This window comes from Engraulis encrasicolus, chromosome 6 (assembly GCF_034702125.1).
Source record: "Engraulis encrasicolus isolate BLACKSEA-1 chromosome 6, IST_EnEncr_1.0, whole genome shotgun sequence".
Taxonomy (NCBI): domain Eukaryota; kingdom Metazoa; phylum Chordata; class Actinopteri; order Clupeiformes; family Engraulidae; genus Engraulis; species Engraulis encrasicolus.
Window position 1 is genome coordinate 27,253,769 of NC_085862.1, and position 27,605 is coordinate 27,281,373.

The 27,605-nt window shown below is 43.5% G+C and overlaps 1 protein-coding gene across 1 annotated transcript; it reads left to right on the forward strand.

Moving 5' to 3' along the window:
* Positions 1–23,238: 23,238 nt before the first annotated feature.
* On the forward strand, positions 23,239–26,019 carry s1pr4 (sphingosine-1-phosphate receptor 4). Its single transcript, XM_063200155.1, has 2 exons — positions 23,239–23,613; positions 24,385–26,019. The coding sequence occupies exon 2, from the start codon at positions 24,542–24,544 to the stop codon at positions 25,712–25,714; it is 1,173 nt and encodes a 390-aa protein (XP_063056225.1). The 5' UTR covers positions 23,239–23,613; positions 24,385–24,541; the 3' UTR covers positions 25,715–26,019.
* The last annotated feature ends 1,586 nt before the right edge of the window (positions 26,020–27,605 follow it).

The following is a 27,605-nucleotide window of genomic DNA, read 5'->3' on the forward strand; positions in this document are numbered from 1 at the left end:
GCAGAGTAGAACCCACCGGCTGAAAGTAAGCAGAAAGACCGTGTCTCGCATCCGTTTCGTTCGGCTCTAGTATGTCTGACGCCTTACTATGTTTTGGAAATTAGAACATCAGGCTCTTCTGTTATGATTTACTTCTACCTCGAGGTCACCTTTAAAAAGAATATTTTGTTTTATTTTTTGATGCCAGGAAACGAGATGGGAGAAATAGAGGGGGAAGGATCGGGAAATTACCCAGGCGGGGAATCGCTCGTGGGACATCTGTGTAGCATCCCAGTGCCCAGCCGTTACAGCCACGACTGGGCCCCTCAATGTCAACTTAACATGTTTTTTATTGAACTAACTTCTTGGATTGCCCCCCTTGGGCCATCCCATCATCATCAGTCATGGCAATCATGGGTAAGTGCCAGTGGTATGTGGTTAGGGCATCAGACTTGTAGCCCAGACTTGCTGTAGCCCATAGGTTGCTGGTTCAACTCCCGACCCACCACTCCCTTGGAGTAATTAGCCCATTGACGCCTAAGGCACCTGCAAAAAAGGGTGCTGAATGCCTGAGCCCTTTTTAAGAAAAGCTGCCCTCAGCCTATAAAAAACGAAATATCTCAGCTTCTGAGGCGCATAAAAATATTCACTAAGTTGCATTAGACTGTGTTCTGTCATCTCAAACAAACAGAGATGTCTCAAAAGTTGTCTCAAATCTCATGAGCCTGAATGTTGCGTCATGCAGCTCCAGGCGCCAGGGCCAATGTCGTGCAACATAACATCAGGCATCAATGGGTTAACCAGAGCTCTCCGCCATCCTTCTCCATGACTGAGGTACCCTGAGCATGGTAGTGTCCAGCACTGCTCTCTTGGGGTGCCATTTGGGACTGCCCCTTTAAACAGGTGAGGCATAAATGCATTTCTGTTGTGTCACAATTACAATGGGAGTTGCCCAGGTGCAATTTCACTTCACTTTTAACAGCTTACTATGCAAACACATTAATCACAACAATAGTTATGTTCATAAGTTTTTATTCACATACTTATATAATATAATGTATATTCATACATGTCCTGGAATATGAGAACTGCTGATAAAATTCTGGAAGGTTATTGGGGTTAAAGAGGATTTATTTTAGCCTCGCGAGCCATCCTACGTACTTCCGCCAAAGGATTGGTTCCACTATGGTAGTCTGGCCATGCTTCTCTGTGGAGTGCCTGGAGCAGTAGGATTTCGATCGCAACGCCTCCCCAGAAAACAGCCAATAAGCGTATAAGCGCCCCACGTGGGGGCGAAAGGGGGGGGACACTCGTGACAATGACGTACACATCTGCGCCAAAGCCATTGGTCTGCGCTATGTTGTTGTTGAGTAACTGCCGGCGATTGGGTGAGAGGTGTCCAATAATTTCAAACCATAACTGACTGCAAACTTCCTGCTTCCTGCAATCGCTTCAGAGCAAACAAATGCCAGACCATGAATACGAAATTAAATGGTAGTATTATGGGATGGTCAGGACCAGGCTAGATTTATTTGCCCCCAAGTGTTCAACGATAGAACCAGTCCCTGTAAGTGCCACAGTAGACCAACAGGTGTCAGTGTTGCTGTATCTTGGGAACTCTCATTCTGCCTTGTGCTCTGCACTGATCTCACTTGATACAGTCTGTCCCAAGGGCGAAAAGTAACTAATTGCATTTACTCAAATTACTATCATTAGGTACCTATTTTGTACATTTGTCATTTTGAAAGTAGTTTTTACTCAAGTACTTTCTTACCCAAGTGTTTTAATACGTAGGCCTAACTATTGAACCTGCTTTTGATTACTGTGTAAAGAGTAAAATCAGATTGATAGAGAAAGTGAAGTCTGGGAAAATCTGCCAGAAATGAAGAGAAATTACACTTTTGAACAATTTTACACAAGTTATCTATCTTGAATAATGTGTTGTTAGCCTGGCGACGCCATCCATGTACTCCACCCAAAGATTTTGGCTCCGCACATCGTCTGGCAAAAGCCTCGAGCTCGGTTCTCTCAGTGTTTAACCAATCAGCAAACAGTTGAGAGTGGTGACGTAGAACTCACCCGCGAGCTCCGTTACTGATTGGTTAAGGTAACTATATTCACACTCTCGTTTTGTTTAATATTTGTATGCTTTTGCGACGCTATAACTTAACAGGCATGCTAATAAAGCACAATATGGGTTTTTGATTTGAGTTTGGAACTCCAATTAATTCAAATGATAGAGTAAGATCAGACCCACCGTCCACGGAGACGATTTCCTCATGGCTTTTGCTAGACTGATTGACGGAGTCAACAGTCGGCTTTTCACCCAGGCTAATGTGTTGTGTCTGTACCTGACTAGTGCCTACCCTTTCTGTGATGCTGCATAGAATTCCCTGACTGAGCCAGTCTGGCAAAGTTGGCTTTTGAAGCGAATTACAGTTGAGCATTTAAAATTTCCAGCTAGAAAATTAGTCAGAAGAAGGCCTGGATCATTTGCTGATCCTTCCCCATCTCTCTCCCCACACTCACTTCCTGTCATAATCTCCACTTTCCAATCAATAAAGGCACTAAAGAGCCTTTAAAAGAAAAACAAGAAAATAAGTCAGAAGAAAAAGTGGACTGATTGACAGCTTCAAGTATAAAGAGACATTTTATAGACAAATGTTAAGGCCCTCTGAGAACTTGGTTTAAAGTCAATTTTGTCAGACTAATACATACTTTACATTTTGTAATGGGGCCTATTTAAGGATATTATCATATATATACCAATGTTACAACAGTGGTTGAAGCTTATTGATAACTTTTCGAGGTAACTCCAACTTGCCTAAACCACTTAAGACACTACCACTGTTATAAATTAGCTGTTATGGCAATTACCAAGTCATAATGCATACTGACAGTGTTGGGCAGTAATGCATTACAAAAGTAATTTATTACTGTAATGCATTACTTTTGCTGTAATGCAGTAATGTAAGGCATTACTGCGCAAAAATCTGTAATATTTACTTAGTTACAATGCTAAATAACTTAGGTTACAATGACCTGGATTTTAGTGGTATTCAGTGAGGTGGGTCAGAAAGAAGCTATTCCCGAACCAGGTAGTTTTTAGTCTGCATGCTGCCAATAACACCCCCTGGATGGGAGGTGAAAAAGACATGACTCATGTGCTTGATTTACACTGTAATAAATTGCCAGATCCATATTTAGGCCCACAGTTCTTTTGGCGAAAGTAACTAAAGTAATTCAAAAGTAGTGTAATGCCTTACATTTTAAATATAGTAATATTGTAGTGTAAGGGATTATTTTGAAAAGACAGTAACGTGTAATCAGCAATGCATTACAGGTTTTGAGTAACTTGCCCAACACTGATCATCACTAAAGGTCCAGTGCACTGTCATAGTAGTGTAGTAAAATAGTAGTCAGGGGTGAATTTCTCAAAACCAAAGTTGCTTACTACATTAGCTACTTTGTTGTTTTCAATGCATTTTCCCATTGGCAACTACCGAAGTTGCTAACAGGCTAACAACTTCTCTTTATACTACTGATTGAAGCTATCCATCAGCCCACCGTTTCTTCAGACTTATTTTCTAGCGGGAAAATTGAAATGCTCAACTGTATACATTTATATAATATATAATTTGCATCAAAAGCCAACTTTGCCAGACTGGCTCAGTCAGGGAATTGTATGCAGCATCACAGAAAGGGTAGGCGTTACTTTATTGATCCTGAGGGAAATTACAGTAACAGACTGCACATACACATTGCAAAACAGATCAAACATATTGCACACATCCAAGGCCGTTGTTGAAATTAGGGAGGTCCAAGATGTGCGCATTGACATTAGTTGTAGTTTTTATGTGCTTCGGAGGCTAAAATATTTAGGTTTTTATAGGTTCAAGACAACTTTTAAAAGCAAAGACTTCATTTTGAATAGGAATGTGCTCCTCCAGCTCTAACATGTTTAATAAAAAAATATCAAATGATCCTGAACGTGAATGGTGCTCACTGTGTTTTCACTGAAAAATTAGGGAGGTCCAGACCTCCCTGACCTCATAGCTGGCTACGGCCATGCACACATCTGCATAAACGTTAAGTTAGCTGATGGGTGTATCATAGCATTGTGCTTTTCCTTTTCCCTTGTAAAAAATGACTGATACCTAGGCATACACATGCACACACCATGCACATCACACACAGTATAACCTGCTGTATAAAACTGTAAAACTGGGTGTTGCATGTTTTTCTGAGCCCTGCAGTGAAACTGCTTACTCATTTCTTTCTCTGAACAACGTCACTGATGTTTTCGAAATGAATGGAGTTGGTACTGCTTCCGAAATGTAAAGACAAGTTACGAGGTACGCCCAGTCAGCTCCTTGCATACTGATGTCTTACTTTGTGAATGGTTTGACATGACTGTGCACTTAGAGCTGATTCAATCGTCAGGATGACTGCAGATTTATACACAACGAATAAAAGTAAGTGCTAACTGCATGTAGCCCTTTACCAGGCCCGTCCCACCACTAGGACGTTGTAATAGTCATTTTCCGTCAGGATCAATAAAGTAACTCAAGATTCTACTCTCCATACTGTTCTCTACTATACTCTACTCTCTCCCATAGATTTCCTCGCCTAGCAGTGCAGTCTATTTGTGCACAGACCGTGGAGTCATGTGACTCAAATAACAGGTATAACTGTGCATTATCAGTGTAACAGCGGTATGAGAGGCTGTCAGAACAAATAACATGGCCCAGTGGTGGTGTAGGCCTACATGGCAAATAGGAACCCCAGCACCAATCCTGGGGGCACCCCTGTGGAGAGGCTATGAGTTGAGGACAGCTGATCTTGCCATGATACATGCTAAGAGGTAATACTAGATTCAAAAATGTCTGGAATAACTTGAGAAACATAAAAATCAATTATTTAAATTCATCAAATTTAAATTAACAATTAAAATAAGAATGTTTTCAAAAATTATGCCAGCCGGCCTATCTGCACAAAGAGGCTATGGGTGATGGCAGTATTTTTAGATTTACTGCAAAACAAAAAGAGACAGACATGTGGACTCGAGTCCAGTGACTTGGACTCGAGTCTGACTCGAGTCAGCGGTGTGAAGACTTGCGACTTGAAATTTCAAGATCAGAAAGGACTTGCGACTCGACTCGACTTGCACGCCTTTGACTCGGGACTCGACTTGGACTTGACAGTTGTAACTTTCAATGACTTGGCGTGACTTGCCATGTTGGGTCTAAAAAAAAGTCCAAGTCCAACCCTTGTTTTCAGAATGCAACAGCCCGCCCACATTCTTTGTTTGAATCACGTCATTGTCCTAAGCGATGCTATGCCATTGGCGGCCGACGCAGCTGGCTTGGATGCCGCGACCAGCGGCAAAAACACCATTTTTTTAGTGAGTCTCCAGAACAAACATAGCCTACATTTTAAACCATCGCGGAAGTTAATTTATCTCCCTCTCAGCCCCAACTCATTTTGCATTCTTAATAGGGTAGGCTATGGAAGTTTGCACTGTGATCAACAAATATTTTCTATCAATGTTGTAGGAAGTGTGTGTGGTGGGGCGCTGTGATGTGCAACACGCGTCTGTAGGCTACACACGTGAAGCTCTCGCTCTCTCGCCCCTCGCTTACGACAGAAATTCAGTGAGAACCAAGCTGTCTAAATATTTTAGCTAAATTGTGATGGACATTGATTGTTGAACATTAGGCTATTTAAGCAGTTGAAATAAAAAAGCACACACTGCTGACATAACCGAACCACAGGACTTAATCTATTGTTGTTTTATAAAAGAGTAGCCTATCCGTTTTGCTTTCCCTGTCCTTTATGAATGCGCTTGCCTTCAGCCCCCGAAGGCTGTTACAGTATGTTCCGCTCCCACACACTATGCTTGCGAGTCAGTCACTTCAAAGTGCAGCCTTGCGAATAATTTCCACCATCGCGGACAAAACCACGTTATGATGAATATGTGGCGAGGTAAACGTTACGAATATGGCCTGCTTTTAAGTTTCCCCCAACCCAGGATGTGTCCGTAGGCTATATGGCTTGATATCCCAGGGCTATTTCACGACCACAACTCCACGCGCTGAAAATGCATGTTAAGCTCGCGCTTAGTCTAGAAAGATAACCTCTCGGTAACATTTTTTGCATTGACCAGCCACCATCGGTTGAGTATTGGAATCAATACAAAAAGACACGTTTATACATGTCTTAGTCTTCCAGCATGCAATCGAAAATAGGCGAGCAGAGAACACTTGGTCTTGCATCCATCAAAAGAGCTCCACCGGTTGCCTACTTTAGATGCTGGGTGAATGGTTCCAAAGGGAAATAATTTAGCCTATTCATGACAGTCTTGCAAAGAGACAAGACAAACGACCAAAATTGTCAAATAATTGGTCAAGGCGCGAGATGAGGAATACTGCATGTCTATTGGAAAAACTTTGAAGAAACTAAGCGCAAGCAACACTGCTTCCCGCGAAGCTTGCGCATGGCTATAAACAAGCTATGCGCCCCGAACCTCACTGCTTGTTGTTCGATGACTTGAATCGAAACATTTCTAAGGACATCAGGGCTATCTTTGGAATACCGCCTCAGCCAGCTGAAAGCAGAGTAGCAGTGTCCCATGTGTCAAATGGTAAGATAATGCCATAGGCTACCTGTTCCTTGAAAGTTTTAAAACTCAGCCTTGACACACTATCATGCCAGCCACATCAGTTCAAACGCAATCTTTAATGCAGCCTATCGTGAAGTTTAAATGTAATGTGAGATAGAGGTTGCAAGCTACTGCTGAGCAGCGCAAGACATAGGCATGGGTCTGCTCCCGTGGATAAAAAGTATGTTGCCTCTCGCGTGCTGCTCCCAGCCCAATCCTTGCGCGCGCGAACCTTGTATCTTGTGGTGTCGACACCGCTTTATCTTATGTTTCTCACAGTTCGAACTACATGCTTCGTTTGGTATTTTGGGGGAGTTTGGAGTCGCAATTACCGCTGCTTGGAAATGACACGTTAGAGCTACACGACGCCAGCACTGGAGAACTGGGATGTAACCCTGTTTTCCAAATTAACAAAAATTAGGAAACATAGAAGCATAACTTTGTTTGGCTACAATCTATGACCTGGACGGTGAACTTAATCTTTTTGAAGAGACATGAACAGCATACAAGTGCCTTTGAGGGGGAGGAGAGGGCGATTGGGGAGAACAGGGAGACCAGAGCATGGCGCGAGGCGCATATTCATTCGGGAAAAATGAGAGCGAAATGTTGGATAGGGCATTACACACCTTCCTTCTTCCTACATAGAAGCGCAGAACAAGGTTGCCTCGTTGCCATAACTGACATTCTGCAGCGCTAACGCCATGTTTAATTGACAGCGTGCTGGCGAATAGTCTAGTAGCCTAATATAATTAACAAGACGTGGATTAATGACTGTGCAAACGAAGTTCTAGTTAACTTGGACTGTGACGCAGTAAAAATGGTTGGTGATGGGCCATTGCGGCATTGCGACAATGCCGATATCAGCTTCAACAATAGTAGAGTAGAGTAGAGTAGAGTAGTAGAGTAACTTTATTGATCCCCAGAGGGAAATTCAGGAAATTCATCATTACTTTACCAGGAATTTAATCCAACTAACTAGGCCTACTTTGTCCTCATTTCTTAGCCCATATGGACAAGTGTCTATAGGCTAAATACTGTTGGCACGTAGCCTACAGCAGACTATAGCCTAGTACTGCACCATGCATGTGCGTGCTCATTGGTGGGTTCACAGTTATGACACTGTCAATGCTCAGCTTTGGTTCACAGATAATGGGATGAGGTGAACATCATGGACCAGCTGAGACAGGGCTGTCTGCTGAGCTGTGCTGTTAACTCATCATCCTGTCTCACATGTGTAGCCCCACCCCCCATACACACACACACACACACACACACACACACACACACACACACACACACACACACACACACACACACACACACACACACACACACACACACACACACGGCTCAATTAAAAAAAAAAAAGAAATTGATTACCCCTACTGTATGTCATATCTTGATGAGAATGGTGAGCTTAATATGGTACCTTAGGGAAAATGGCGTCTTTTAAAGCCAAACCAAAATGTTTACATTAGTCGAGTGTTACACTACAGTAAAGAGAGGGGGGAGGGTGGGTAGCACCTGTAAAGACATGAATAGGCTACTACTTTCACCCTTGGCCTTTGTGGGTAAATTCAAACATAGTACGCTGAAAGTGTGAATCCGCGTTTTCAGGTCGGAAGTGTAATATGCCCCCCTAATGTCTTGACAAAACCTTCCAGCCAAAGCTGTCAGCGGCCCTGCCTGTGCTCCTAGTGAAAAAGTTAACCATAGTCCTGTCCTTAGCGTTATGATGCTAGAGTCTGTATAACTTACAACCTTGACTAGATATGACCGGCCCACCACCAAGACCAGGGTGGAGTAGTGGAATAGGTTTATGCCATCAGATGATGGAACGGACACACACACATACGCACACATTCTTGCAAACAGGACTATTTGCCCACTGGACAGTAAATATTTGGCATATGGTTGCTCCTTTCTTTAAGAACAAATTCACATGAAATGTATTTTAATGTGAAAAAAAATATGAAATTAAATGTCATTTTACATACACAGCACAAGCAGTAGTTTGGTTTAGACTGATTTCTCTGCAACTGTTTTAGTAATTGTCATCTTTTTACTCAGGTCTCATTATTATACTAATGAATTTATGATCGAAATTGTGATTGCAAATAGAAAATCCCTTTGTGACTTGTTAAGGACTTGAAAAAAAATGAGACTTGGACTTGGACTTGACTTGGCTGGGGTACGACTTGGACTTGGACTTGACTTGGTCAGATGTGTCTTGACTTGTGACTTGACTCGGACTTGAGTGGAAAGACTCGAGACTTACTTGTGACTTGCACGTTAGTGACTTGGTCACACCTCTGAAAAGAGATATCCATAATCTTCTCTGAAGATATCTTTTGGATCACTGTGCAAACAAAATGAAGGAGTCGATGGAGCTGGCTGATTAGATCTCGATGGGGAGGGCATTCCATCTCTTGGGCGCATAACACACGAACGCAGCGTTGCCAATCTTCTTTCGCGGAGGGGTGGGAAGGGGAAGGGGTCCTTAGCACCTTGGCGTCAGTGGATCTGAGAGCTCGAGCAGGGGCATAAAAAGAGAGCATGTGCTGCACAGCTGATTTGGTGAAATTCGTAATATCCTCACGTTTCCTCAGAAACGAGTGATTCAAAGGTTACTCAAAATAATTCTAGGTAGTCTACTGAATCTTTATCCCTTATACTTTCCCAAGTGTCCCCAAGGACCCCAACACTACACTCCTTTCGGGGTTGGGGGGCCCCTGTCTAAGTAGTACCCTGCAGGGGGGGCCCAAGTGCTTGTGTTATGCCACTGGTGCAACCACTCAGAGACAACTGTAAAGCATTTCTGATTATCTGCTTTGCTGAAATGGTGCATTGACAGCATGTAAGTTTATATCTGTAAATCATTTCATTTCTAGGACATTAGTCAACATGCACAAGTAGGAAACTGAAATTCAAATATTTTGGCACTTAAACAACAAACTCTCTTCGTACTTGCAGAATAGATAGACCTTTGTTGTAAAATACCACTCGATGATGGAGTTGCAAAAAGAGGTAAATTCATTCACCTAGAGAGTATCCTGTTTGTGAGGGTGTTGTTGAGTGGTGGAATTTACTGAGAAAGGGCGTTTTAACAGTTAGGCGTGTTAACAACAGGATGTGGTGCATAATCCACTGTCATTGCAGTCAGTCTACCCAAAGCCTTTCTTGTCTCCATTTGTAAACACAGCATGGTGGTAGTGGTGGTGTAGGGGGGCGTGGGTTAAATGATGTGTGTTCTTTCACTCGCTACCATTGCAGTGTTATAAATTTGCTGTTACGAGAATGGCAATGACCAAGTCGTAGTGCATTACTAAAGGCCCTGTGTTGTCATATCAGGCTAGTGCTATTGTAGTTAAAGGTGCACTGTGTAAGATCTTTAGTAGTTTATTTCCAGAATTCATGCTACCCATTCACCAATGTTACCGTTTTACCAAATTTTAAGTATTCATTATGACTGGGAAAATTGCACTTTTCATACATGAAAAGGGGGATCTTCTCCATGGTTCGCCATTTTGAATTTCCAGAAATAGACATTTTTAGCTGCAAAAATTTGGGCCATACTATAAAATATTAGTTTATTACTCAGTAAACTTTCAGGAAAATATCAAATTTGGCAATATGCAACCCAGTTTCAATGAGCAGCTATTGCAGTACCTTTTTTGACCATGTCCTGCGCAGTGCACCTTTAAATGTGTCCTGTGTAGAATATGCAAGAGTGGGTACTGCAACTATGCTACTCATTTAAACTATGCTGCCTATGAACAAATTTGATCTTTTCATTAATATTTACTAAATGTTAAACCAATATTTACTAGTATAATCAAAGTAAAGTAAGTTATGCAGCTTAAAATGCCACGTTCTGGAAATTCAAAATAGTGAAGATCCCCCTTTTCTTTTTATGAAAAGTGCAATTTTATCTGTCATATCGAATACTTAAAATTTGGTGGTGGTGGTAAGTATTCATGAAAAAGGTAACATTTTTGAATGGGCAGCGTGAATTCTGGACATAAACTACAAAAAATATCACACATGCACCTTTCACTTTTCAATGTCTATTACAGCATTCCACTGGTGGAACGGTGTGCATTATGGGGCTGCATTATTTGCAGCCCTATACTAAAATACTAATATCTGTGACCCATATTGCAGATAAAAGGGGAAGTAGCATGTATAATCTGTGCTAAAATCATCATGAATCCCCCCTTGCTTATCCAAGCGGAGCATGTTATTTGCTTTCCCTTGTTAAAAGATGAGAAAACGCCTCAGGGTTTCTAACGAGAGGTGTTTAAAGTACAAGCAATCTTACAGTGTATCTGCCTCATACAGTGGAATAAACGGTGTGTAAAACCCACCTGTGAAACTTCCATTCTCATTGTGACACAGCACTCCACAGCACACAGTGCTCCCTCACTGCACACAACGAAATTGCATTTATGCCTCACCCGTGCAAACCATGTATGATCATGGACTCGTATTGTAATTCCATCAGTAAGAGTACTTCTACTTCAACTTTTTATATCTGTAACACATTTTGATGAGGTGGCTAGAAAGATGTGGAGATGTGTGCACAAAGGATGTGGAGGAGATGCGTCAGAGATTCTATGGCCTTTAACTTACTACTGTACATTCACAGCCGTGTAAAATGAAAACGGAGACTGAAACATCAGTGTGTGAACAGCAATTTGTGACAAAAAAGGGAGTGGTGCTTCCTTTTCACTTCTCAGAAGGATTGAGCAAAGCAAACTTTGAAAGCCAAGGTTCTGTAAGACTGATGGCCTAATAGTGATTTAGTTGTGTGGCCTCTCTTGCAAAACAGCTATTTAAGATACAACTCTGCACAGCTGCTTCCTTCTCTGGCAATTGTCAACCTGTATTCCAGACTGTTGCATACAGCAGTTCTTAACTTGGGGTGCTGGCATGGCATCCCCTGGGAGTGCGCCAGAGATTTCAGGGGGTGTGCGGAATTTTGTTTGTGTTGAGGTTGTGACCAAAATTCTGCTCACGAACATTATAATTAGACCAAAACCAAATTAATACATGTTTTAGTCCCCATGTAAAGTTGTTAAGGTATTGATTAATGTCTCAGGCAAAAATCATTGTAATTCCCTAAATCATTTTTAGTGTGCATATAAGTGTAGAAGTTTGGGTTGGGGGTACGTAGCGTCTCTTGGGCACAGGTAAGGGGGTGCTTAAAGAAAAAAAAGGTTAAGAACCTCTGGCATACAGCATAGTAGGCCTACACATTGACATACATCTAAATGTGTGAGGGAAAACACATGTTCAACTTGCGATTTGTATTTGTTTGGCACATCTCAGCTGGTAGGTGTGTAGGAGAGGACCCATAGGTTGCTTATTAATAAGAAAAAACGGGGCGGCGCTAGGGAGCAAGTAGGATGTAGACGTGTTCTGCTTTGGCTCCTAAGGAATGTGACTTTTTACTTATTTTATTGCACTTTTCAACTATATTTTGCTGATAGGGTTTTATTTATTACTCAATCCTGATACCCGGTCTATATTTTTTGACCTTCTTCAATGGCTGGACGAGGGAGATCCGAAGGTAAACCTTTCAAGGGCGGCAAGGCTAACCCTGATGTCAACGAATCGAGTCTGCTAGCATGAGGGAGATGATGGACGAAATGCGTACAGACATTCTTGGCAAATTCGAGTCTATCGTATCGGAGAGCGTCAAGAAGGAGGTGGCTGCGGCTCTAGAACCGCTTGAAACCCAACTGTCCTCGCATGGTGAGAGAATCAGCGACATCGAACATTCAGCTAACTCTCAGGACGAGATCATAGCTAATCTGCAAGCTACTGTCGGCGAGCTGACAGCCGCCGTCGATGACTTAACCAAAAAATGCGAGGACTTGGAATCGCGCTCGAGATGGAACAACATTCGAATCCTGGGTGTGCCTGAGGGAGCCGAGGGCACAAAGCCCACTGCATTCACGTCCGAGTTTTTACAAGAAATGCTTGGTCTCGACGAGAAACCCACTGTGGATCGGGCACACCGCTCTCTACGTGAGAAACCCCAAAAGGACCAGCCCCCTCGACCACTTGTTGTACGAGTCCATCGGTTTCAAGTAGCTATTACGGAACGAAATCCTCAGACGGGCTGCAGCGTCATCTCCTCTGTCTTACATGGAGAAAAGGATCTCGATTTTCCCCGACTTTACCCCAGCCGCGACCAAAAAGCGTGCGGAATTCGCCACGGTGAAAAAGATTCTGCACTCCTACCCCGAGGTGAAGTTTGGGCTCCGTTACCCAGCAACCCTTCGCATAAAGGGTGGTTTATGCCTCGAGATCAGCGTCACTGCATCATGATGCAGTGAGCCGCGCAGTTAACGTAGTGAAGCCCCCCCCATCACGCAGGTACTCTGGGGCACCTCCCCAAAATTGTGTCTCGACGCAGGGAGCGACGGCGTGAAAGGGCGAAAATAGGTCTCTGATTGGTCCTCTCGACCAGCCTGCTCTGTCCTCGAGTCGAGAACAAGCGCTACTTCCTTGTTCTAACCTTCGTCGGTCTACGGACTGTGAGCTCTTCATTAAATAAGTTGCCCGTGCTTTGTTGTTTGATTTATTTACACGAACCAAAGACAACACATGCGCTTGCAAGTTACGACGCTGAAGTTATTTGGACAGTTGAACAGTGGTTCCGAGGTTCGAGGAAACATTCCGCTTCGTCCTCGACAAATGAGCCACTTCTTTGTTCCAAGAAACTACTACTGTGGCTGCCAGTGCGATCAAACATGCACGTGATATAAAGATTTAATGTTTCATTTTCATTCTCGTCGAGTCTGTGATGCTAAAAAACAACCGACACGTCTAGTTTACTCTTTGTATTGAAGGCAGTTTCAGCGTGGAATGACATCGCGCAGACCGTGCTTCAAAACAGGGCATAAACAAGAATTAACTGCATCATGGCTGCGTCAAGCTCACTCTGTGGCACAAGTAGGAAGCATAACTGAGCCTTAAAGGGTGGTTTATGCCTCGAGATCAGCGTCACTGCATCATGATGCAGTGAGCCGCGCAGTTAACGTAGTGAAGCCCCCCCCATCACGCAGGTACTCTGGGGCACCTCCCCAAAATTGTGTCTCGACGCAGGGAGCGACGGCGTGAAAGGGCGAAAATAGGTCTCTGATTGGTCCTCTCGACCAGCCTGCTCTGTCCTCGAGTCGAGAACAAGCGCTACTTCCTTGTTCTAACCTTCGTCGGTCTACGGACTGTGAGCTCTTCATTAAATAAGTTGCCCGTGCTTTGTTGTTTGATTTATTTACACGAACCAACGACAACACATGCGCTTGCAAGTTACGACGCTGAAGTTATTTGGACAGTTGAACAGTGGTTCCGAGGTCGAGGAAACATTCCGCTTCGTCCTCGACAAATGAGCCACTTCTTTGTTCCAAACTACTACTGTGGCTGCCAGTGCGATCAAACATGCACGTGATATAAAGATTTAATGTTTCATTTTCATTCTCGTCGAGTCTGTGATGCTAAAAAACAACCGACACGTCTAGTTTACTCTTTGTATTGAAGGCAGTTTCAGCGTGGAATGACATCGCGCAGACCGTGCTTCAAAACAGGGCATAAACAAGAATTAACTGCATCATGGCTGCGTCAAGCTCACTCTGTGGCACAAGTAGGAAGCATAACTGAGCCTTAACTGCACCGGGCGGAGAAACGCAGTCCTTCACAGATGCGGCTCAGGCAGCGAGGTTTGTCGAGAAACACATTAACAAGGCCGACAGGCGGACAACAGATGCGTCCCTCTATGCCAGTTCCAACTATGCCATTTTCCCCCCCAAACGCCCCCCTGGCCTCCTCCTAGCCTGTCAACGCCCCCCGAGGATGTATTTTTTGTTTATTGGTCATCATGGACACTCCAAATATTGTGGCAGGCAGCAAGGCAGCAAAATGGGGAGACATGGCTTTATTTTTTGCAGTTTAGGGTATAATAAGCTTATCATCATTCTTGGATTTGGAAAAGAACCATAGGCTGTGATTTGAAATTTCACATAGCCTAGATGAAGTAGGCTACATTACAAATTACCAGACATTTATTAGGCCTAACAACCTTTAGTATCACGCCATTTCAGCATTATGTGCATGTGGGAAAGAATCTAAACATCGACAAATAATAAATAAATAAAACCGTTTGGGTGAATCATGCGCTTATGGGTTGACCATTGAGAGTAAATAGAAGGGTTGACCCTTTAGGTGAATTATGGATTTTTTTTTCAATACCAGCCTCACCGTCAAGGCACAAAGCAGTGAACTTCCGTGCCAGAGTTTATCAAATGCACACGACTGCAAAGCAATTACGAAAGACGCGTTCTCTCCTGTACTCTCTCTGAGCGCAACGAAAAGCACCATTGCCCTTCCAAATGGCAGTTGGTTTGATTTTTTTAATCATTTTGTACATTAATGACGTGAAACTCAATTACCCAGAATGCTGCACGTGAGCTCTCTACCCGGGTTATTCTGGAAAACAAACATGGCGCCAATTCGCTTTACTACCTTAATAATGTGTTAATCCGACGCTAGATTTCTTAACTGATGAAAATCGAAGGCAGAAATCAACATTGTAGTGTCTAAATATGAGGTCGATTGGTCTATTTGTGGCGTACATCACGATCGGCTGAGTTGTTGGCCTCACGTTTGTCAGTTAGCCTGTGGCTAGGCTACTTTTCGCCAACGTTAGCATCCGGTTAAATCCTCTCTGAGGCTATGCTTGCACGCATTCGCTCCGGTCCAAAATGGCTAGTCTGCCGCCTTGTGGCCACAGGAAGGAACAATTTAAAGAAAGCGTTTCAGACGGACAACAATTCAATGAAAGCGTTTCAGACGGACGGACGGACGGACGGACGGACAGACCCTGTTATAGAGATGCTGGACGCATCTAAAAAGGGAGGCCACACTGAATCCTCCGACTGAACGCTATGCTGGTCAACATGCGTGGATGGACATTCTGGAGGTCTGACTCATTGGTTTGAGTTATTTTTTTCTTATTTTTCTTATCTTGGGTTTCCTATGGTTCTCTAAAATTTAACCCTATTTGGTTTTGCTTAATTGTCTTTATATGTGCATTATTATTGCATACAGAATTTGTTTTTTTTTGCTTCTTGTCACATCTCCATCGCCAAGGTGTTTTGTTTTTTCCCTGTTCTACTGCGGTAGTAGGTGGCGGTGGTGTATTAGGCGTGATAGTTAGATTGCTAAGAGGTAGGGTATGTGGCGCGCATCCGGTTTGGGGGGATGCTTCTGCCTTCGCGGGTGGGTAGGTGGGTGGTGTTGGGGGGTGTGGTATCGTAGGTAGTAGCAGGTAAGTAAGTAAGCACGCAGGCATGACAGACACTGACTGTACAGTACACTTCATTTATTCCAACTCCTCGAATTCATTTACAGCGGTTCTATTTATAGATGCGCGGTGGCGCCATCTGCAGGTGGATCAAAGGTAAGTGCAAGACACAACATTTTCCCCTTTTCTTTTAAGAAACAACTTCCCTTAGAAACTAGGTAAAAGTTAACTGATAAAGATTAAAGTAACAAGCATGGATTAGGCAAGAAAACATTGCATCATATCTCATGTATGGATTAATCACTGTAAGATAATAATGTACCATTACTGGATACCTGTAGGAATAAGGAACATTGAAACCATGAATATCATTACTTGTCACTGTAGGAATTAAGTACAATATTAAATTCTGAATTTATGACTTAAGCCATTGCATGGGGAAATACCTGGGACTTGGTAAGTATCATTAGTTAGGCATTGCATTAGTATCATTTCACACTATTTAGTATCAGCACATATTTCAGCACATTGCATTAATCAGGTAAGTATATCCTTACAAAGTACATTTCAACATCACAACAGTATTTTTTCTTTTTTTCTTCACTTCACAAAGTCTGAAAGCCAGGCTGGTGGGTCTCTAACCCCGAGGTTCTGAGTCGGCCTGGGTCTGGTGTTTGTAGCTGTGTGCACTCAGGTAAGGGCAGATTGTCTATACCGTCCATGTCCTTGCCCTCTCTGGTGTACACCAGAGCTTGCTTTGGGAACAGCCCTCTGAATGACTTGTGAGTGTGGTGCAGTGTAGTGTGCAGTGTTGAGCTTGGTGCGCATTTTCCGGCGCCGCAGCAGCTCGAATGGTGTAGCTCCAGTAGTAGCATGTGGAGTGGCTCTGTAGGTCTGCAGGAATTCTGTCGCACCTTCTTTCCAGGGCTTGTGTAGTTCGTCTGCAGTCTGTAAGCATTCTTTCAGCCCCCGGTTGAATCTCTCGATGGCCTCGTCGTAGACACTGGAGCGGAGATGTATGATGTCTCTCTCTCTCAGGAAGTTGGTAAACTCACGGGATGTGAGCTGGCAGATGTTGTTGGAGACCAGGCAGGTAGGGTTCCCTTCACGACTGAAGACTGTTGCCAGGAAGCGTGTAATCACCTCTGTGGTGACTCAGGAGGCTAATGCCACTCCTGGCCATTTACTGTAGGTGTCAGTGAGGGTGATGGCGTATCGACAGTCTCATGTGGCACGTTGAAAGGGGGCTGTAATGTCAATGGCCACCTTTTCCCATGGTCCAGCAGGCAACTCTGCTGGTGTATGCGGTACAGTTGCAGTTCTCACCGTCTTGTAGTTGTACTGGCAGGGGTTGCATGCAGCAGTGGACTCGGGCATGGTAGGCGAGCAGGCAGGTAAGCAGTCCTGGAAGACGGTAGCCACGATGTGTGGTTCCAGGTCAGCATCCTCAGTAGCAGGCAGCAGCAGTTGTCTCTCAGGTGAAGCAGGTGGATGTGTAGCAGCAGGAGGCGTAGGTGAAGCAGCAGGAGATGTAGGTGAAGCAGCAGGAGAGCCCCCAGGATGAGTGGTGATGACTTTTGCGCCCTCGATGCGCATGTGGAGTGCAGCCACTAGGTCAAGTCCAAGCAAGCCATGCCTGACTTCACCACTACGAATGTGCCTGTGGTAGATCGGCCATCGTGTGTGACTGTGGCTTCCATGCAGCCTGTCACAGGAATTCTGTCTCTGGAGTATGTGAGCAGGTTCACAGTAGGCGGCAGAAGTTTGCAGGTGGGGAAGTAGGTGCGGTACAGGGGCTCAGGGATGATGGACACTGACGAGCCTGTATCCACACTCAGCTGCACAGCATGCGAATGTCCCTCTGTGTCAACCTGCACAGTGCACACAATCTTGTCTCGGGCAGCAGCAGTATCAGTCACGTAAAGCACTGTAATGTCATTCATAACCACTTGCCGAACGTGTTGTTGTTGTTCAGACCGGCACACCCTCGAAAAATGTCCCACTTTCCCGCATGCATTGCAGGTGGAGTGGACAGCAGGGCATGAACGGTCATTTGCAAGGTGACTAGCAGAACCGCAGCGGTAGCAGGAGCGACCATCTGCCCGCGGCTGGATAGCAGTAGTAGCAGCAGCAGCAGCAGCATTCGCGCCAAAAGTTCCTTTGTTCTTTTCGCGGTCGTTTTGAGGCTGCCTGTATATGGCTCCAACCGTCAGCGATGCAGAGGTGCTAGCATTAGCATGTGTAGCACTGTGGTCCAACAGTACAGAAGCATTCTTCAATCCACTTTCAATTTGTACCGCAAAAGCAATTGATTTCTCAAATGTCAAGTCCGTTTCAATTAAAAGTCTGTCTCTGATGCGAGAGTTAGCGACTCGCTCGATAAACTGATCCCGTAGCATTTGGTCTTCCATGGTGCGGAATTCACATTGGGATGTTAGCTCTCGCAGGGCGGCAACATATTCGTTTATCGACTCGTCAGGTCGCTGTGCTCTCTGGCGGAATTTGTGACGTTCCGCGATCACATTGACTTTGGGCACAAAGTGTTTATTCAAAGCCTCCAGGGCAGATTTGTAGGTAGTACCTGTATTCGGCAATGAATAGAAGATCCGTTGTCCCTCCCAAGTGCATGTAGAAGGACGGCGCGCTTCCTAGCTTCTGGCCAGGAGTCCCCCGTAGCCGCGATGACTAGCATGTAATTGTCGAACATTTTCATCCAAGTCGGCAATGCGATTGCCGGCTCCCCAGGAAAAGGCAGGAATGGAGCAGGTAAGGGTACGTTCACGGACATCCTCGTCGCCAAAATGTGGTATCGTAGGTAGTAGCAGGTAAGTAAGTAAGCACGCAGGCATGACAGACACTGACTGTACAGTACACTTCATTTATTCCAACTCCTCGAATTCATTTACAGCGGTTCTATTTATAGATGCGCGGTGGCGCCATCTGCAGGTGGATCAAAGGTAAGTGCAAGACACAACAGGGGGGTCAGTGTTTTGTTGTATTTGTATGTTTGTGTTTGTTTTTTGTTCCTACTCATCAGGCTAACTTCTGCATTATGTCATGCCACAGGCATTTATTGTTGAATTCATGTTTTCTTTTTCTTTCTCATGTCTCTACCTAACACCAAAACTAATGGGTGTGAAATTAGATTCACCAGTCTGAACTGTAAAGGTCTCAATAACCCTATCAAGCGAAGTAAGATATTTCATCATCTTAAACACTTAGGTGCCCACATAATTTTCTTACAGGAGACTCACCTGAAAAGCTCAGATCACCTAAAACTGAAAAAGGGATGGATAGGTCAGATATATAATTCTTCTTTTTCAGGTAAATCGAGGGGTGCTGCTATCTTGTTTCATAAATCTATCCCCTTCATTCATTCAAATACCATTTCTGATCCTAATGGTAGGTTTATTGTAGTCTCTGGTCATATCTATAATACACCAGTTGTCCTGGCTAATGTGTATGCCCCGAACTATGATGATGATTGCTTTTTTAGACATTTTTTCTCAGTTTTGCCTGACTTGTCAGTACACCGCTTGATCCTGGGTGGTGACCTGAATTGCTGGCTAGACCCTTACCTGGATCGGTCTTCGCCCAAAGTCCGTCCACTGTCGAAGGCAGCTAAGGTGATTCAATCCTTCATGGCAGAGTTTTCAGTTCTAGATATCTGGCGCTTTCTTAATCCCTCTAAACGAGTTTATTCATTCTTTTCCCCTGTTCATCATACTTTTACGCGTATTGATTTTTTTTTACTTGATAGCAGAATGCTTTCATCTATATCCTCTTGTCAGTATGATGCTATAGTCATCACTGATCACGCCCCCATCTCTATGAATATTCGGTTTAAAGTCCCTACCACTAAACATGTGCCTTGGCGTCTTAACACACGTCTGCTTCTAAATGAAGAATTTGTGAAATTTGTGTCTGAACAAATTGACCTTTTTGTGAGCATTAACAGAACACCAGATGTGTCTGCTACTGTACTGTGGGAGACTCTGAAGGCATACATTAGGGGGCAAATAATTTCCTATGCAGGGTTTGAGAAGAAACTTAAAAAAGAAAAACTGTGTAACTTAACTAAACGTATATCTGAACTTGACGGCTTATATGCCACATCAAAATCTCCTGAGGTTTATAAAGAGCGCCTTTCTTTGCAAGCTGAATTTGATATGATAATTACTGACCGCACAGTTGAGCTCTTGCTTCAGTCTAGGTCTCAATCTTATGAGCATGGAGATAAGGCCAGCAAATTGTTAGCACACCAATTACGCCAGAAGTCAGCATCTCATTGCATTCCACAAATTAAAACAGACTATGGTATCACTACTGATCCATTGGAGATTAATGATGCCTTTAAGAACTTTTACACATCTCTGTATTCATATGATCATAGTGCCTCACCTGACTTTGATGCTTTTTTTACAAACCTGGAGACTCCCCTGATTGATGAGGCATCTGCGCAGTCTTTAGAGAATCCTATTACTCTTGTTGAACTGAATACAGCCATGATATCTCTGCAAAATGGTAAATGTCCGGGACCAGATGGGTATCCAATTGAATTTTTCAAAAAGTTTTGGATTAAACTGGCCCCTTTGCTACTGGACATGTTCAACGAATCATTTAAGTCTGGTGATCTCCCAAGAACACTCTCTCAGGCATTTATCTCTCTTATCTTAAAAAAAGACAAAGATCCCTCACTTTGTTCTTCCTATCGCCCAATTAGTTTATTGAATGTTGACTTCAAACTGTTGTCTTAACTTCTGGCTCTACGTTTAGAATCCATTCTACCCTCGATCATCTCTCCAGATCAAACTGGATTTATTAAAAACAGACACTCATTTTCTAATCTCCGACGTCTTTTTAACACTCTCTACAACGCTACTTCAAATACTCAAGAAGTGGTCATATCATTGGACGCTCATAAAGCGTTTGACACTGTGTCCTGGGACTACCTTTTCTATACCTTAAAGAGATTTGGTCTTGGGGATAATTTTATTTCATGGATCAGGCTGTTATATTCTTCCCCTCAAGCCTCAGTTAGGACAAATAATGTTCAGTCAGAGTATTTTCGCCTCTATCGTTCTACCAGACAAGGCTGTCCCTTAAGCCCTTTATTATTTGCAGTTGCCATTGAACCTCTTGCAATAGCTCTCAGGTCTAATCCACACATTACAGAAATATCACGAAATGGTGTTCAGTCTAAGGTTTCTCTATATGCCGATGACCTTCTGTTATACATGTCTGATCTTCCGGTGTCGGTCCCTGCTGCTCTTGACACACTAAAAAAGTTTGGCCAGATATGTGGATATACACTGAACCTAGATAAGAGTGAGATATTTCCCATAAATACTGCTGCCAAAACATACCCCCTGCATAATTTGCCCTTCAAAGTTTCTCATAATAGTTTTTCATACCTTGGTGTCAAAGTCACACGTAAATTTGGAGATCTATATGAGGCTAACTTTGCCCCTTTACTGACTCGTATACAGCAAGACTTTGAGCGTTGGTCACTGCTCAATTTATCTGTAATGGGCCGGGTCAACTCTGTCAAAATGAATATACTCCCGAGATTTGTTTATCTCTTTCAGTGCATACCACTTTTTCTTCCACAGTCTTTTTTTCGCAAGCTTGATAGTTTGATCTTAGAGTTTGTTTGGAATAAAAAGACCCATAGGATGCGTAAACAATACTTACAAAGACCTAAACCTCTTGGAGGGCTAGCGTTACCAAACCTCAGATTCTACTATTGGGCCTCAAATATTAGGATTCTTAAATATTGGCTTCAACTAAGAACTTTTGATCCTTGCCCTCAGTGGTTGGCTATGGAAGCAAACTCCACTTATCCAGCGTCTCTGGATGCCTTAGTTCATACTCCCATTCAGTCCTCCACGTCTCCTTACACTAGAAATGTTATTGTGAAAAGTTCATTGAAAATTTGGATCCAGTTTAAACGGTACTTTGGCCTACAGACCTTATCTACTCATGCACCACTTGCAGCCAACCATGCTTTCCCGCCTTCGTTGAGTGATTGTGCAAACTGGGCAAGTCTTGGTATAAACAACTTTAGGGACTTATACATAGATGGTGTGTTTGCTTCATTTCAGGAGCTTGTAGAAAGATTTTCACTTCCTCAGCAGCACTTCTTTAGATATTTGCAGGTCCGCAGTTTTGTTAAGTCTACTTTTCCTGGGTTTCCCACTCTACCTGAGGGCACAGCCCTCGATGTGTTCTTTAGACCACTACGAACTCTTAAAGGTTCCATATCTTATATTTATGATCATATTAATCTTCTCAATCCTGAACACCTATACTTAATAAAAGGATTATGGGAGGAGGACTTGGAGGTGGCGTTTTCACAAGAAATTTGGACGGAGATATTGCAGCGAATACATAAATCCTCTATCTGTGCTAGACTCGCTCTTATCCAATGTAAAGTGGTACATCGTGTCTATTATACTAAAGCTAGATTGGCTAAAATGTATGATGGAATAACTGCAACTTGTGATAGATGCCAACACTCCACAGCTAACCTTGTACATATGTTTTGGAATTGCCCCTCATTATATAGTTTTTGGTCAGACATTTTTGCCACTTTGTCAGAAGTACTGGGTGAAAAAATTGAACCCAATGCACTTAGTGCGATATTTGGGATCCCCTCCCTCCTTAGGGACACATATTCTCTGGCTTCCTTTGCAAAACCTAAGAAAGATGTTCTTGCTTTTGCCACTCTACTGGCAAGACGACTGATTGTTTTGAACTGGAAATCTTCTGTACCACCTTCACATACCCGTTGGATCATGGACATCCTCTATTTTCTCAAACTGGAAAAGATCAGACTGTCAATGATGGGTAGAAGTGGAATGTTTATGCGTCTTTGGGGACCATTCCTTGAGTATGTCAACAAGTCTGATACCTCACTTATTCCTGACCCCAACACTTAAGGGGGGCAGGCTGAGCATGGTTAATATGTTTTGTTTGGCTGTGGCTATGTCTATTTAATTATGTCTTGTATCTTGCATTTGCTGTATGATGAGTAGGTTTTTTTTTTTTTTTTTTGTGTGTGTTTGTCTGTTTTTGTTTGTATTTGTGGGGGTTGATTATTCTTTGAAACAAAAAAGAAAACTGTACATTTTTGTGAAATATTGTCTGAGATAATTTTGCTTAATAAACAAAGTTTGAAAAAAAAAAAAAAAAAAACATTATTATGAAATAAATTAAATGAATTCAGTTTAAGCAAAATGGTTTCATAGTTTTATAGTTTTTTTAAAGGAAAACACATGTTAAGACATTCAAAACATAAAAACACAATATGATAAATATAAATAGTGATATAACCGGTGTCATGTCTTAACATGAGTAGTGTATCACTAAAAACTCTTTAGTCTCTAGTACTAAAGTAATATTTTTTCATCCAATAGAGAGGCATTAGAAGGCTATACCATTCCACACACATAATGGGGCATTTAAATTGATTTTGCAAGTGATGCAGCTGCACTGTCATAGACTTTTAAAAAACGTGAGGGAAATTATGTTTGCATCAGGGTCTTTTTCCCGTATGAGGGTGTGCCAACCTGCACGCTTCCTTCCTCCTTGCCTTTTAACACTCGAAAACATCTGCTCACAGGCAGAGTGAGCTTTGTCTGCCTGTAGCATCTCTACAGAGGTGAGTGAGACTGCTGGACCAGCATAGTATCATTTCTTCTTACACTTAGAAAACACATAGAGACAAACAATACAGAAAATTGTTCGAGACATTTTTTAAATGATTGTTGGAGATGACATGTTTCGTAATTTGTAGAAATTCTGGGTGTTTTTGTTCTCTTGTGAAGTCGTTATCCAGCTGATATATTAATTTAAATAAGCCTGAGTTGCTGCAAAAGTTGAATTATCTTTTTTTTTAATCATGTCATTTCCTGAACTGTGTTTGGAAAAAAAATTGTCTTTAGAAATAGTTTTTTTTTTTTATCTACGACAGTTTTTTAAACTGGATTTGATACCTACACATGCATGCAAGTATTTAAATTAAGTTGAATGATCTTTTTTTAAAAGAAGTATGTCCTTTCCTGAAATGGTTTTAGAAATCAGTTTTTTTAACGGCGACTCAATACCTACACATGCATGCAAGCATTTAAATAAAGTTTTTAGAAATCAGGTTTTTTTAATCTGCGATTTGATACCTACACACACTTCATGCATGCATGCATTTAAATCCCCCTTGAGACTGCCAAGTCACTTAACCACAAGGAGTAGTGAAACCAAAGGGTTTTTAAATACACACGACTGCTTTGGGTGTGATTCACACCTCAAGTTCAGGAACTTTGTTTTTACTTAGAATTCAAAAATAGTTTAACAAATGTTATTTTTTTTAATTATTTACAAGCAGTAAATTGCTAACTAATTGACTAATTTTTTCACTCTTTTTTAACAATTCAAGGTCATTATTCAGGTCACAGTTCTGCCTGGTTGTGGAGGTGGAGTGATAGCCTGAGCCCAAGACCAAAACAGGATCAGAACTTCAGGAGTGTCACTGCAACTTCAACACCAGAACCACCAGAAATACCTGACCAGCAGACCACCAGACTCAAGCCATTATGGAGGCCCTCTACTCTCTCAACTCCCCAGCAGTCTCCTGCCCCACCATCTACGGCTCCAACACCTCCAACATCATCCTGGCGCACTACAACTTCACCCGCCGGCTGGAGCACCGCAGGCCCCCGCGCGCCACCATCAGCCTGGCCACGGCCAGCTTCCTGATGGTCAGCGTGGGAATCATCCTCGAAAACCTGGTGGTGCTGCTGGCCGTGCTCCGCATGCACCGCCTACGCAGCCGCTGGGTCTACGTCTGCATCGCCAACATCACGCTGTGCGACCTGCTGGCCGGCGTGGCCTACGTGGTCAACTTGTGCATGTCCGGGGTGTGGACCTTCCGGCTGACCCCGGCGCTGTGGATGTTGCGCGAGGGGCTCCTGTTTGTGGCCCTGGCCGCCTCCATCTTCAGCCTGCTGCTGATCGCCGTGGAGCGCTACTGCACCATGATTGCCACCGGTCCGCAGCAGTCCGCCAAGAAGTCCTGCCGCGTCTACACCATGGTGGTGCTGTGCTGGCTGCTGGCCTCCGTCATCGGCTTCCTGCCCTTGCTGGGCTGGAACTGCACCTGCAGCCTGGACAGCTGCTCCACCTTCCTGCCGCTCTACTCCAAGAGCTACATCCTCTTCACCCTCATCCTCTTCTTCTTCATCCTGCTGGCCATCGGCGTGCTCTACGGCGCCATCTTCTTTCACGTGCGGGGCAGCACGGCGGTGAGCTCTTGCTCCAGCAAGAGCCGGGCACGCTCCATGCGGCTGCTGAAGACGGTCATCTGCATCGTGGGCGTGTTCGCGCTGTGCTGGGGCCCGCTCTTCTTCCTGCTGCTGGTGGACTTCTTCTGCACGTCGCGCGACTGCGGCCTTTTGCTGGGCTCCGACTGGGTCATCGCGCTGGCCGTGCTCAACTCGGCCTTGAACCCCGTAATCTACTCGCTGGGCAGTGCGGACCTGCGTAAGGCCATCGGCAGTGTGCTGTGCTGCTGCTGCCTGGCCGTGGGCCTGTGTGACGCCAAGACCTTCATGTCCAAGGAGACGGCCAGCACCTCCGGGAGCCGTCACGACAGCATACACAACAGCTTCAGCAAAACGCGTAGAGTGAGCACCACCCCCACGCCCCAGAAACCCAGGAAGATGCGCCTCAGCACAACCACCTCTTGCCTCTCTGTGTCTAGTGGTTAAAACCGCAGGGACACAGTATAGTAGAAACCACAGGATACACCTTTCTCACTTCTCACCTAACTCCACCCAAGGCAGGCAGGCAGCACTGCAAAGTACAAGCACTTCTTCAAAGTCGAAAGGGTTGTGTTATTGTTCCACTTGCCTTTGTCTGTTAGGCACTGTAAAATGAAAGACTTTTTTATCACACGTCAAAGACAATTGCTAACTGTCAGCTGGCAAGGAGGAAACCTGATGGTTGTGTGTTAGTTTGTGTGATGTTATTTGCACTGTTGGACTCGCAGCATATGATGCAAGAATGCTGCACTAGAGTTCTCAACGGGTCGGGTCAGCCCGAAAAACCCGACGGGCCCTTTGGGTTCGGGCCGGGTTCGGGTCGAAAATATAAGCATATGGCTCGGGTCGGTTCGGTCCGCGGGCTCAATCTTTTCCGCCCAGTGAAAAAAAAAAAAGTTCTGCTGTTTACCGTGAATCATGGCGAATTTCCCCTTGATGGGTCAGTAAAGCTAGACCTATCTATCTAAATATATGTAGGCCTGCGTAACGAAGGTCTGGCAGGCTGCTGCATGCAACCTTGCGCAGTGCTTAATTTGTAAATCACAACAGAACGCAAAACAAACATCACATCACAGCGATGATGAGTTGGAAAGAGGTCCCGGAACGCACAGAAAAACTACATTGGCTACAATTACGCAAACTAATAAAAACGGGAAAAAAGTTCTTAGATGCAATTTTAACGATATTGAGTCCCATGTCAGCTCATGGAACCATAGGGTAGACTGAGTACAGTTGGGTACACTTTTATTTTTGTCCCCTTCCACGCAGAAATTAGACCATTAAAAGGTCCTAAAAAGAAAGTTGTTTTGGACAGAACATATTTTCAGGATGTGGGCAAATATATAATCAAGGAATTATATCTCTAGGATGTTTAATGTTTATGTAATTAATCAAACAAAAAAGGTGCACTTTTGTCCCGACTGTACCCTAGCTAAAAAACGGTGGGGTACAGTTGAGACATAGCAGAGTACAGTTGAGACACCATTGTAATCAATGGGAGGTAATAGCCATGGGAGCTAATAGCATGGCCGATAGCAAAATACTGTACTCAACTGTACCCGTTAGCATCTTTACATTGGTTTTACATAGTGAAATTAGCACTACAGGCTAGTGTCTAAACTGTCCCCTTCTGGCCAGATCACACATTGATAAAGATATTAAAATGCTTTTAACTGTTATGATGTCAGGAAATATGTCTGCTTGTAGAGCACATATCATGGCTTGCAATCATGTAACTTATATCAAGAGGATAACTAATGGTCATTAGATATTCATTTTTGAAGGAACCTGGTGAGGTAAATCTGACCTGTCAAAAACAGCATTTTCCCAATATCTTTGGATCTGCGTTCTGTGCTGGTTTCAAATTTCCCATGATCAAGGAAGATATCGATGCTCATGTCCACACCAAAAATTAGATCAGAGTTACGTTGTTACCCAGAGATATTTGGTTTGTCTAAACTGTACCCTGTACTCAACTGTACTCGGTCTACCCTACTTTTGTTTCTTAATACAACGGACGGTTGGCAATCCAATGAATATTTTAAACAACAGCCATAGTAGGCCTAGCATAGGCTATTAAATGCTGTAATGACAACAACCATTATTTTTAGTTTGATCGCTAACTTTATTGCTTAGTAGTCTCAGCAAATGCAGTGCATGGAAATTATGTTTTCCCCATGAGGTGAAACGAAACCGAAGCGGTCTTCTACATAGGCTATACTAGAAAGGACAGTGGCTTTCCAATTAGGTTATCCTTTCCACGTATTCACACAACGTTGGCATATGCGTATTAAACGTTAAATCCACGCTTTGTTGGCGACTTTGTTGCATAGCCTAT